We start from the raw sequence: 11,972 nt of genomic DNA, 5'->3' as shown, positions 1-11,972 counted from the left end.
CCTGATTTTGCTGTAGTAGCATACCCTCATGCTTAAAGTCATAATGAGTGTTTTGTCTTTATTGTGTAATGTCTCAGGGCTTTGATAGAGTAGAGCGTGTAGCCTATATTGTAGGCTACTAGGCTACTAGAATTCTTGAGTTTACTTGAACTTGATCTTGTGTAAAATCATTTATGTAATGAAAACCTAGATTAAGCCTTCATCTTGGGGACAGCATAGCTGTCTTAATGTTTGTGTGTGTTCATGTTCATGTCATTGTTTTCAGTATCAGATTCGGCATATATGTAAATAACATATCACTAGTAGTTCTATTGCACCTTCATAGAAGTCATTAAGTAATCCAGACTCATTATAGTAATGTATTGTTACTGCACCTTCTATTGTGTAATGATATCTATATACAGTAGGTTGGTATGGGGGAGCACATACGGTACACAAGTCTTTATTGATGCTGGTGTGAAAGGCCACATGTGCACTTGTGTTCCCACAACAATCAATAATGTGCAGGGAGAGGTGGCTGGATTCAGAACTGAGCAACACTCTCTCTGAGTGTCTCGTGACATGGGAGGTATAAATACCTTTAGGCCTCCTGCTAATCCACCTATCGTTAGGACTGCTGACTCACAGGGAGTAGGCCACAGCAGGAGGAAAGAGAGTGCTAATACCTCACAGTGAAAAACAAGGGATTAAGAATAATATGCATGTAATGATTTCCATTATAGATATCGGAATTGTTTTGGTTTATTATGTTATTATGCAGATACAGGCATTGATAAAAAACATTAACATTGCTTAAATGTGGACACCACACCTCACAAGTTATTTCTCATTTTGTGAGACAGTGAATTGGATCTGATTCTGAAGGGTGACTGATTCTGAAATACAATATACTGCCCAGGAAACACCAGCAAAGCATCGCATGAAATGAACAAAGGTCTTGATGTCAGTGTCAGGGATAAAGAAAGGCACAACCCAGGTTAACAACTGAGGGATTAGCAGAAGACCTACTCTCCCCTGTATATCTGTTTTTGGTGTAAAGATAAAAACATGTGTATGAGAGTGTACGTTTAGACTGTCTCTATATGACATAATATAGTTCTTATGTCTGCCAATCCTCAATCTTCAACATAATCTCATGGCAATGTAACTGAAGAGACATCCAAGATTCTATCAGTCTGTGTAGGGCTTATGCTCTACCTCAAACATAAATGCATACACACATATGGCCATTCACACACATTCCAAACAAAGTCAGCACAAACCACCACCCCATCATTCATAAGAGAGTCCATCAGAAGAACACACCCCACAGTGGGGCATGGGAAAGATACATGGAGGGAGCCATGATAATACATAGGAAGATTCTATGAGCTCTGGAAAGATACATTTCTTCCCTTGAATGGTCAGACGTAGATTGTCGTCCTCCTAAGCCAAGGCCCAGTAGCAGTCAGTCTCCGGGAGTCCACAGCAGTCACTGACGGTAGACTCAGACAGACAGATGGTTCACACAGCAGAGCTGGAGGCCCAGCCCACCTCCTCATACACGCCTTTCACGTGCCAGTAGACGGCATCCAGCAGTTTGGTCCACGCCACTGCCACCTCTGGAGTGATGTAATCACGAAAGACTTCAACCAGCACCTCCAGAATCACCCCACACAGGTTCTGAGAAAGAGAGAGGGGGAAATGGAATGCTTTGGTGTGCCTGTGGATAATAGTTATGTGAAAACATGTTGCCTGGTTCTTCCTCACCTTGAAGTAGACAGGCTCCACCTTGTGTCTGAGTGCATGGGCCTTGCCCAGCAGCTTCAGAACAGACACCATCTTGTCCTCGTCATGGAGGTTCTCCACCAGGGTGTTGATGGCATTCATCACCCTGCGTGAGTGCTTCCTGAGCTGGGCACTCCTCTCCAGCTCCTCAGGGTCCTCCACCTGTTGGAACTGGCTAAAGTACTGCTTGGAGGAGGGGAAGTTCACAAAGAGCCTGGAGAAGAAAGGAGGTGCATTACTTGGCCCAGTGAGATATTATCAGTGAACATAGTTGAAGCATGTTGACACAGCTGCGGAGCATGTCTTCCCTTTTAATGTTTAACCACTTTCCAGGTTCTGTACAGGTTATGCTTCATTTACTCAACCATGGCCTGAGCACAAGCATGTGCTATTCAAATACAAGATAACTGTGTTTGTAAAAACATACATTTCTTCCAGCTGATAAGGCAGAATAAATGTTTGTCAGTTAACAAAAAAACTGAGTGAAGAAAAAAACAAGCACAATTATATCATGTACCACAATGTAGAGCAAGGCATTGGTAAGAATCTATACAGTATCACACCCAGCTTGTCATCATGCTACAGGTCTGTGTACATCCTGGCGTTTCGGTGGCTACTGCTATGTTCTCCTGAGTCTAGGAGGCCTGTTGGTCCAGGTGATTGATTTATTTGGAAAAAGATGCACTGGGTACAACCCAGGCGATAACACGGTATAACGATTCCACTTGTTTCCAATGTGGTCCCTGATGTCTGGTCTCAGTGGCTGACAGTGACTGTATACAAGCTGCACAGCTCTCCCCTAAAACTCACAAAGCTGGTGTTTCATCATCTCCATGTCTGGCCATAGGATTAGCAGACCAACAGTGAAGTGTGCTAATGAAATTGAGATGGTTAGTTGGTTGCTTGTGTAATTACACACTGAAATAAACGGTCAGAATGGCTGTGTGTACTCAGGCAGCAGTGACTTCATCTGCTGCTTCCCTCTCACTGTGTTACTTTCGGGGTTGGAGACAATTAGCTCTACATCATAGGGATGTACCATATGGTTGGTTTGGACGGATGCACCTACACCCACACTCATGTTCAACATTGGTGTGCTACAGTATTTGTGTATTCCTGTCAGCTCTTGTAAACACCCAAATAATGTATTAGGATAAGACAAATTTCTTACGTACCACCCATCAAATTCTCTACCATATAAAAACAGAATAACTCCAATGATGATATAGGCTTTCTTTGTGTAATAAACTGGTTTGAACACTGGAGACCACATTGTGAAAGAGAATAGTATTGAGCAATAAATTACAGCCTACGGTGACCAGGACAGATACAATACAGCTGTCTGTGTGTATCTGTTCCAGATGTCCCATACCTCTATCCTTTTAAAACCCATAACAGAAAATGGAACCTTTATGGGGAAGCCATTGTGTTTCGATGAAAGCACATGGCTTCCTGTCACGTCCTGACCAGTAAAGAGGTTATTTGTTATTGTAGTTTGGTCAGGACGTGGCAGGGGGTGTTTGTTTAATGTTTTTCGGGGTTTGTTGGGCAATGTTCTATGTTGGTATATTTCTATGTTCGTTCTAGTCTTTCTATTTCTATGTTTAGTTTATTGGGTTGACCTTCAATTGGAGGCAGCTGTTCCTCGTTGCCTCTAATTGAAGGTCCTATTTAGTAGGGGTGTTTTTTCATGGGTTTTTGTGGGTAGTTGTTCCGTATGTAAGCTGTGTCCTTACAGGACTGTTTTTCGTCGTTGTTTTTGTTTAAGTGTTTATTTTGGTTTTCTTCGTAAATAAAGAAGATGAGTATTCACATTCCCGCTGCGCCTTGGTCCCATCTTTACGACGAACATGACACTTCCACTACCTTCACCTGTGAAATCAAGTGTTGGGAGGAAGCAGACAAGGAAGACAGAGGACGGGGTCTCATTCTCTTCTGCTTAAAGTGGAGGGTCTATGCAATGACATTCAATTGTAAAGCCAGATCCTCTGTTTCACTCATAAGTAGTGAAGACAGTGGTGTTTAATCTCTCCCTTGACCTATGGTGGCTGCATATAAATAGCCTCATTAGTGTTTTATAATCATCAGCCTGTTAATCCTACTCTGGGATAGGGCTCATTCCTGAGATAGTTGCATGGCTGTTCTAAAAGTGACATACTTGCCCTGAGTGGAAATTGTATAGGTATTTGATAAATGCAAATACAACTACATATGGATACCCTGGATTGTGTTACAATGAGATGCATCACTGATAAAACACTTTCAGAGAGCTATGGGTATTTCACATTGGATATTTTAGTTATTTAGAGAGCTAAATTAACCAAGCATAGTTTTTAGTATTAAACTGACAGAGAGAGAGAGCAGTTGAGGTTTGAGGTTTGACATTATACTTGAACATGCCTTCAAATCTCCAAAGATGCCAAAGATTTTAAAGAACCCTTGACAGCTAAAGTTTGCTCCTTGTAGATGCTCCATGTCACCATGTAATACTACAGGCATTTGGAATGCCTCAGAGCAATTTGAGGCTTAAGATGTTTTAAGTACCGGTATTCAAGTATTGCATCAAATGAAAGCATTGCAATTTATGACCAAGATTATGTCCTTTTAACTATTTAACTAACTATTTATAAGTTTTATGTCTTGGGGTGGAAGCTGTTCAGGGTCCTGCTGGTTCCAGAATTGGTGCATTGGTACCACTTGTCGTGCGGTAGCAGAGAGAACAGTCTATGACTTCGGTGGCTGGAGTCTTAGACAGTTTTTATGGCCTTCCTTTGACACAGCCTAGTGTAGAGGTACTGGATGACAGGGAGCTCGGCACCAGTGATGTACTTGGCTGTCCGCACTACCCTACTGTAGTGCTTTGCGGTCGGATGCCAAGTAGTTGCCATACCAAGTGGTGTGCAGCCAGTCAAGATGCTCTCAATGGTGTGACGTCGGCAAACTTACATTTACATTTACATTTAAGTCATTTAGCAGACGCTCTTATCCAGAGCGACTTACAAATTGGTGCATTCACCTTATGATATCCAGTGGAACAACCACTTTACAATAGTGCATCTAAATCTTTTAAGGGGGGGGGTTAGAAGGATTACTTTATCCTATCCTAGGTATTCCTTAAAGAGGTGGGGTTTCAGGTGTCTCCGGAAGGTGGTGAAACTTAATGATGGTGTTGGAGTCGTGCACAGCCACGCAGTCATGGGTAAACAAGGATTACAGGCGGGGACTAAGCACTCAACACTGAGGGTCCCTGTGTTGCGAGTCAGTGTGGCGGATGTGTTGTTGCCTGCCCTCGCTACCTGGGTATGTCCCGGCAGGAAGTCAAGGATCCAGTTGCAGAGGTAGGTGTTCAGTCCCAGGGTCCTCAGCTTAGTGATGAGCTTGGAGGGAACTATGGTATTGAACGCTGAGCTATAGTAAATGAACAGCATTCTAACGTAGGTGTTCCTTTTGTCCAAGTGGGAAAGGGCAATAGAGGATGCGTCATCTGTGGATCTGTTGGGGAGGTATGCGAATTTGAGTCGGTCCAGGGTGTCTGGGATGATGGTGTGGATGTGAGCCATGACCAGCCTTTCAATGCATTTCATGGCTACAGATGTGAATGCTAGTCATTTACACAGGTTACCTTGGCATTCTTGTGCACAGGGACTGTGGTGGTCTGCTTGAAACATTTAGGTATTACAGACTGTTTCAGGGAGAGGTTCAAAATGTCACTGAAGACACTTGCCAGCTAGTCAGTGCTTGCAATGAGTACACGTCCTGGTAATCCGTCTTGCGGCCTTGTGAATGTTAACCTGTTTAAAGTTTTTACTCACATCGGCTACGGAGAGAGTGATCACACTGTCGTCTGGAACAGCTGGTGCTCTCAGGCATGGTTCAGTGATGCTTGCCTTGAAGCGAGTAGTGAAGGCATTTAGCTCGTCTGGTGGGCTTGCGTCACTGGGCAGCTCGTGGCTGGGTTTCCCTTTGTAATCAGTGATAGTTTGCAAATCCTGCCACCTCCGACGAGCAACAGAGCCGGTGTAGTAGGATTCTTAGTCCTGTAAGCGACAGCTGTAGCCTTTAGCTCAGTGCGGATATCGCCTGTAATCCAGAGACTGATGTGGTAAACTCCTCAATGTCATCGGATGAGTCCTGGAACATATTCCAGTCTGTGCTAGTGAAACAGTTCTGTAGCTTTGAAAAAGAAAAATTATAATAAAGACCTACTGGTAGAAATGAGGTAAGACGGATTTCAGTTTTCCTGCATCAAAATAACCAGCCACTAGGAGCCTCTGGATGTGCATTTTCTAGTTTGCTTATGGCCCTATATAGCTCGTTGAGTGCGGTCTTAGTGCCAGCATCGGTTTGTGGTGGTAAATAGAAGTCTACGAAAAATATAAATGAAAACTCTCTTGGTACATAGTTATTGACTCGTGAGGGGCAATGCTGTCTCATGGTGCAAACATCACCACTACAAAGGCCTTGCTCATCACAAATGGTCACAGAGGTTAGCTACTGCTTGTCTGCTGTAATATACACTGCTCAAAAAAATAAAGGGAACACTTAAACAACACAATGTAACTCCAAGTCAATCACACTTCTGTGAAATCAAACTGTCCACTTAGGAAGCAACACTGATTGACAATAAAATTTCACATGCTGTTGTGCAAATGGAATAGACAACAGGTGGAAATTATAGGCAATTAGCAAGACACCCCCAATAAAGGAGTGGTTCTGCAGGTGGGGACCACAGACCACTTCTCAGTTCCTATGCTTCCTGGCTGATGTTTTGGTCACTTTTGAATGCTGGCGGTGCTTTCACTCTAGTGGTAGCATGAGACGGAGTCTACAACCCACACAAGTGGCTCAGGAAGTGCAGCTCATCCAGGATGGCACATCAATGCGAGCTGTGGCAAGAAGGTTTGCTGTGTCTGTCAGCGTAGTGTCCAGAGCATGGAGGCGCTACCAGGAGACAGGCCAGTACATCAGGAGACGTGGAGGAGGCCGTAGGAGGGCAACAACCTAGCAGCAGGACTGCTACCTCCGCCTTTGTGCAAGGAGGAGCAGGAGAAGCACTGCCAGAGCCCTGCAAAATGACCTCCAGCAGGCCACAAATGTGCATGTGTCTGCTCAAACGGTCAGAAACAGACTCCATGAGGGTGGTATGAGGGCCCGACGTCCACAGGTGGGGGTTGTGCTTACAGCCCAACACCGTGCAGTACGTTTGGCATTTGCCAGAGAACACCAAGATTGGCAAATTCGCCATTGGCGCCCTGTGCTCTTCACAGATGAAAGCAGGTTCACACTGAGAACATGTGACAGACGTGACAGAGTCTGGAGACACCGTGGAGAACGTTCTGCTGCCTGCAACATCCTCCAGCATGACCGGTTTGGCGGTGGGTCAGTCATGGTGTGGGGTGGCATTTCTTTGGGGGGCCGCACAGCCCTCCATGTGCTCGCCAGAGGTAGCCTGACTGCCATTAGGTCCCGAGATGAGATCCTCAGACCCCTTGTGAGACCATATGCTGGTGCGGTTGGCCCTGGGTTCCTCCTAATGCAAGACAATGCTAGACCTCATGTGGCTGGAGTGTGTCAGCAGTTCCTGCAAGAGGAAGGCATTGATGCTATGGACTGGTCTGCCCGTTCCCCAGACCTGAATCCAATTGGGCACATCTGGGACATCATGTCTCGCTCCATCCACCAACGCCACTTTGCACCACAGACTGTCCAGGAGTTGGCGGATGCTTTAGTCCAGGTCTGGGAGGAGATCCCTCAGGAGACCATCCGCCACCTCATCAGGAGCATGCCCAGGCGTTGTAGGGAGGTCATACAGGCACGTGGATGCCACACACACTACTGAGCCTCATTTTGACTTGTTTTAAGGACATTACATCAAAGTTGGATCAGCCTGTAGTGTGGTTTTCCACTTCAATTTTGAGTGTGACTCCAAATCCAGACCTCCATGGGTTGATAAATTGGATTTCCATTGATTATTTTTGTGTGATTTTGTTGTCAGCACATTCAACTATGTAAAGAAAAAAGTATTTAATAAGATTATTTCTTTCATTCAGATCTAGGATGTGTTGTTTAAGTGTTCCCTTTATTTTTTTGAGCAGTATATATACAGTAAGTTGTCATGACGTTGGCCTGTGGGTAAGGTTTATGACCCCCCCCATAAATACCTTTCTCCCTTCCCCTCTCTGACCCTACTGAAGGACTTGAATAGCCTGTGTTAAATATAGAGAGTCTGGGAACATCAAACAAATGGGGAAAGGAACCATATTTTGGTAATAAAACCAGTTGGAAATATGCTTTGGAACGTAATGAGTAGGGATGTCAGTTCGTTGTTATCTGAGACATTATGACTGATGACAGGACGACATAAACTGTACCTGAGAAAGTATACACCCTCTAGTTATCAGAGTAACATGGAATTGTTATGCAATTGAAATGTTTGATATTGAAATTGTTTTTTAGGAGATTAAATGTAATTTTAGCTTCCAAATGAGAGATTTGGGTTTTCATAAGGAAAGTGCCCTGCTTGATCAGTGGCCCACCCCTGTGAAGAGGAGGGGTTATAAACGATGAAACACATCCTTCCCCCCTCTCCACTATGTAAGCCTTTGACGAAAAGATAACCAGGTTGTTCCAGTACGGGAGGTCTGCAGCCTCTACGTTAGAAGGACACACATGTCAAGTACAGAACTAAGCCAACCTCGGCGTGAGCTTTGGTGGCGAATGGTATGAACTTTGAGCTTATTCACTACAGAAGTGATACTTCCTAGCCGTTGAGTTAGCAGCGGCCGCTGTAGACGTGGGCTAGGAAAGGACGGACGACGGATCCAGTCTAACAACCAGACGAAGATACCACCACGTATCCAATTTACCACCAGAGACATTCTTCCGAGTTTACAGGAAGATCTGTTCGCCAACCCGGCCAGCATCTACGACCAATCTACCGAAGCGCAGCTCAGAGTAAATATTTATTGCATTTTCCTTTTCCAAATGGGCGGTAATTTAGAATGCATAAGATACTGTATTTACGATAGCATAGCTGCTGTTTCTTTGTTCCTAAATCTTCCCGCTCTTTCATTCAAGCCCAACCCCCTTTCCTTTGTGTAACCAGCCATCATGTATGACATCATTTGTATTCGGTGTATTTGTAATTCTGTGTGATTAGTTTAGGTATTTAGTAAATAAATAATTAAACCCAATTTTGTATTGCTGATTCAACTTGTTAGCCAGGGTTCGTGAAGATAGCCAAGAATTTACAACTTTCATTATGAGACTGAAAATAAGATAAGGGTAACCCTTATATTGACTGCTATCGATGTAAAATATTACTAAGTATTTTAAGAGTTTATTCGGAAGATAACGGCTCTATAAACGTTATTCCGTGGTGCCCTGACTTTCTAGTTAATTACATTTACATGATTAGCTTAATCAGGTAATATTAATTACAGAGAGAATTTTATAGGTTAGCATGTCATATCACTTAATCCGGCATAGCCAAAGACACGACAAAGTCATGGATGGTAGTATACCCAAAGCTATCTGCCTTTTAATGGTTTGATACAGTATAATGACCTCCTGTCCACTATGTAATGATGAATGGAGGGAGTGTCCCTAATCACGGATCTTCACGGACCTCAATGAGGGATTAGACAGAGACATCCCTGTGAGGGTTCAGTGAGTCAGGTCAGAAATCCCTGGTCTGCAGATATGTGAAACATGATCTGCACTCAGAGAGGGAGCACCTGCAGAGCCAAATATGTCAGATTGGAATAAGAGAGAGGAGATCAAGGTGCAGCGTGGTAAGTGCTCATAGTAATGTTTATTATAACTCAGAACACTAGATCAAAACAACAATCAAAGGAAAACGAAGGTCACGTTCTGCAGGCTAAACTGAACTGTACAAAAATAAGATCCCACACTGAAAGGGAAAAAGGGCTGCCTAAGTATGATTCCCAATCAGAGACAACGATAGACAGCTGCCTCTGATTGGAAACTATACTCAGCAAAAAAAAGAAATACAATGACATAGAATGCCCACCCCATATCACACCCTGACCTAACCAAACAGAGAAAAACGGCTCTCTCAGGTCAGGGCGTGACAGCAGCAAGATGGATTGAGCTGCACGCTTTCCCCTCTGATTCTGCCAACTGATAGGAAGGGAGCCAATTTCAGATGCAATAGCTCAGATATGAGTGATGGCGCTCTCTCTAACAGACTGAGAGCATGCAAGTCAAGTCAATCGTCATGTTACAATCTTCACACGTTGTTAAAATAACTTTCAGTTCCCTTCACTTATAGTGGGGCTCACGCAAGGGTCATGGAGAGATTGTAATCTAGGTTGCAAGAACATTGTTATTTATTACACCCAACTATTGCAACACGATTCGGTAAAACAACCATTGAGCAAGATAAGGAGCCATGTGCACTTGCCATGTTGGCAATGTAATAATTAAGGAGAAGCAAACTTTAGCCTGGTTCTAAAATCAGCCTTGGTTGAGGCCCTGAACATCCCTATGATAACAAGATGCTGCTGAGAGTTTTGCTCCCTGTGTTGGCAGAAGTTGTTGCCACTGGTCAGGGGACTGCAATCACCAGCTCTGTTTGTGTGTGTGTGTGTGTGTGTGTGTGTGTGTGTGTGTGTGTGTGTGTGTGTGTGTGTGTGTGTGTGTGTGTGTGTGTGTGTGTGTGTGTTTGTTTGTGTGTTTGTGTGTTTGTTTGTGTGTTCAGCAAGAACAATATGTGTGTGCTGTGTTGAAACAGTTAGCATTCAGTAAGTTACAGCTCTTCTGTCATCAGCCCTCCACAACTCCCCAAATGGAAATGGGTGCACCTAGGCAAGTTTATCAGTGTCTTTAGGCGGACAATTTCAAGATGTTATAGGCAAGAAACAAGGGAAAGAGAGTATAGGTAAAGTTTACCTGATGAGAATGGCCACTCCGACATCATCACAGTTCTGGTAGACTGTGGCCCAGGTGTCCTTGATCATCTCTCTCTCTGAGTCACAGAGTGGGTCTAGGCGCTCCAGGCGATCTGCCTTTACCTCTCCCTGCTGCCTCTCCATCCAGGAGTCTATAGTGCTGCAGGAGTGGTGTGTTGAAGACAGGTGATAAGATCCCCAAGAACACAACCCCCACCCAGTTCCCTTTGTTTAGTCTCTCTCGTTCAAACAATCCCCTTTTTATTACCCTTCTCTTGCTGAGAGACCCTCTGTCCCGTCTCAACCTTTTCTGAGTGAGTGAATGAGGAACACTAAAAAGCAAGAGGAAGAGCGCGCACACAGAGTGAGGAGGAGCCACACACTCTCTCTCCCCCCTCTCTCTTTCTCTCCCCTCTCCCTCCCCACCCAATTTGGTACTTGCCTATTTTCTGTTTTTGTGTGTTCATCAAATCAAATTTTATTGGTCACATACACATGTTCAGCAGATGTTATTGTGGGTGTAGCGAAATGCTTCGTGTGTGTGTATGGGAGGGGATATTGAGAGGAAAAGCATTCAGATTTTTCAAGAGTAATGTGAAAAACAGTTAACAGCTATAGGGCATTGTGAAAATGATCTGCATTAGACAAAATGTTATGTTTGCTCTCATATGAACACAGATAAAGAGCATTGCTCAAAAGATTAAGGTATGCTAGAAATGGAGAAGTCTTTTGTTGGTTTAGTTTTCCTCCATAAAAAAGGAAAGATCATATCAGTAACTAGAATTTTATTTCTGTTGTGCACAGGTACACTCCCTGAAGTATCAAGTATCTCTCGTTCAAACAATCCCCTTTTTATTACCCTTCTCTTGCTGAGAGACTCTGTCCCCTCAACCTTTTGAGTGAATGAGGAACACACTAAAAAGCAAAAGGAAGAAAGCGCACACACCTCTCTCCACCCAATTTGGTACTTGCCCATTTTCTGTTTGTGTGTTCAAATTTTATTGGTCACATACACATGCTCAGCAGGTGCTATTGTGGGTGTAGCGAAATGCTGCGTGTGTGTGGGGATATTGAGAGGAAAAGCATTCAGATTTTTCAAGAGTAATATGTTGTAACGGCTGTCTGAAGTAGTAGACCAAGGTGCAGCGTGGAATTTGTTAATCTTTTATTTTAGATGAAAAAGGCACTTCAAAGAAAAACAGACGACAGCCAACCAGTCCTGTCAGGTATCCTAACACACTAAACAGAAAACATCTACCCACAAAACCCAAAGGAAAAACATGCTGCTTAAGT

At 43.9% G+C, this 11,972-nt stretch overlaps 1 protein-coding gene across 1 annotated transcript; it reads right to left on the bottom strand.

The window, feature by feature from the left end:
• Positions 1 to 716: 716 nt before the first annotated feature.
• Positions 717 to 11,023, bottom strand: LOC106606987 (cytoglobin-2). The gene is made up of 3 exons (XM_014203521.3): positions 10,681 to 11,023; positions 1,750 to 1,981; positions 717 to 1,662 (listed from the first exon to the last, which is right to left on the bottom strand). The coding sequence occupies exons 1-3, from the start codon at positions 10,821 to 10,823 to the stop codon at positions 1,504 to 1,506; spliced, it is 534 nt and encodes a 177-aa protein (XP_014058996.1). The 5' UTR covers positions 10,824 to 11,023; the 3' UTR covers positions 717 to 1,503.
• Positions 11,024 to 11,972: the final 949 nt, after the last annotated feature.

Source organism: Salmo salar, chromosome 06 (assembly GCF_965601325.2).
Source record: "Salmo salar chromosome 06, fSalSal1, whole genome shotgun sequence".
Classification (NCBI taxonomy): domain Eukaryota; kingdom Metazoa; phylum Chordata; class Actinopteri; order Salmoniformes; family Salmonidae; genus Salmo; species Salmo salar.
Note: the sequence above shows the minus strand (reverse complement) of the source record. Positions and strands in the feature narration are given on the sequence as shown.

What these genes read in the sequence shown, in the direction of transcription:
- LOC106606987 (XM_014203521.3), bottom strand. Translation starts at nt 10,823, where the DNA reads ATGGAGAGGCAGCAGGGAGAGGTAAAGGCAGATCGCCTGGAGCGCCTA. An exon ending in GGAGTGGCCATTCTCATCAG is followed by an intron (nt 1,982 to 10,680) that starts GTAAACTTTACC and finishes TTTCTTCTCCAG; the next exon opens with GCTCTTTGTGAACTTCCCCT. An exon ending in TGGAGCCTGTCTACTTCAAG is followed by an intron (nt 1,663 to 1,749) that starts GTGAGGAAGAAC and finishes TCTCTTTCTCAG; the next exon opens with AACCTGTGTGGGGTGATTCT.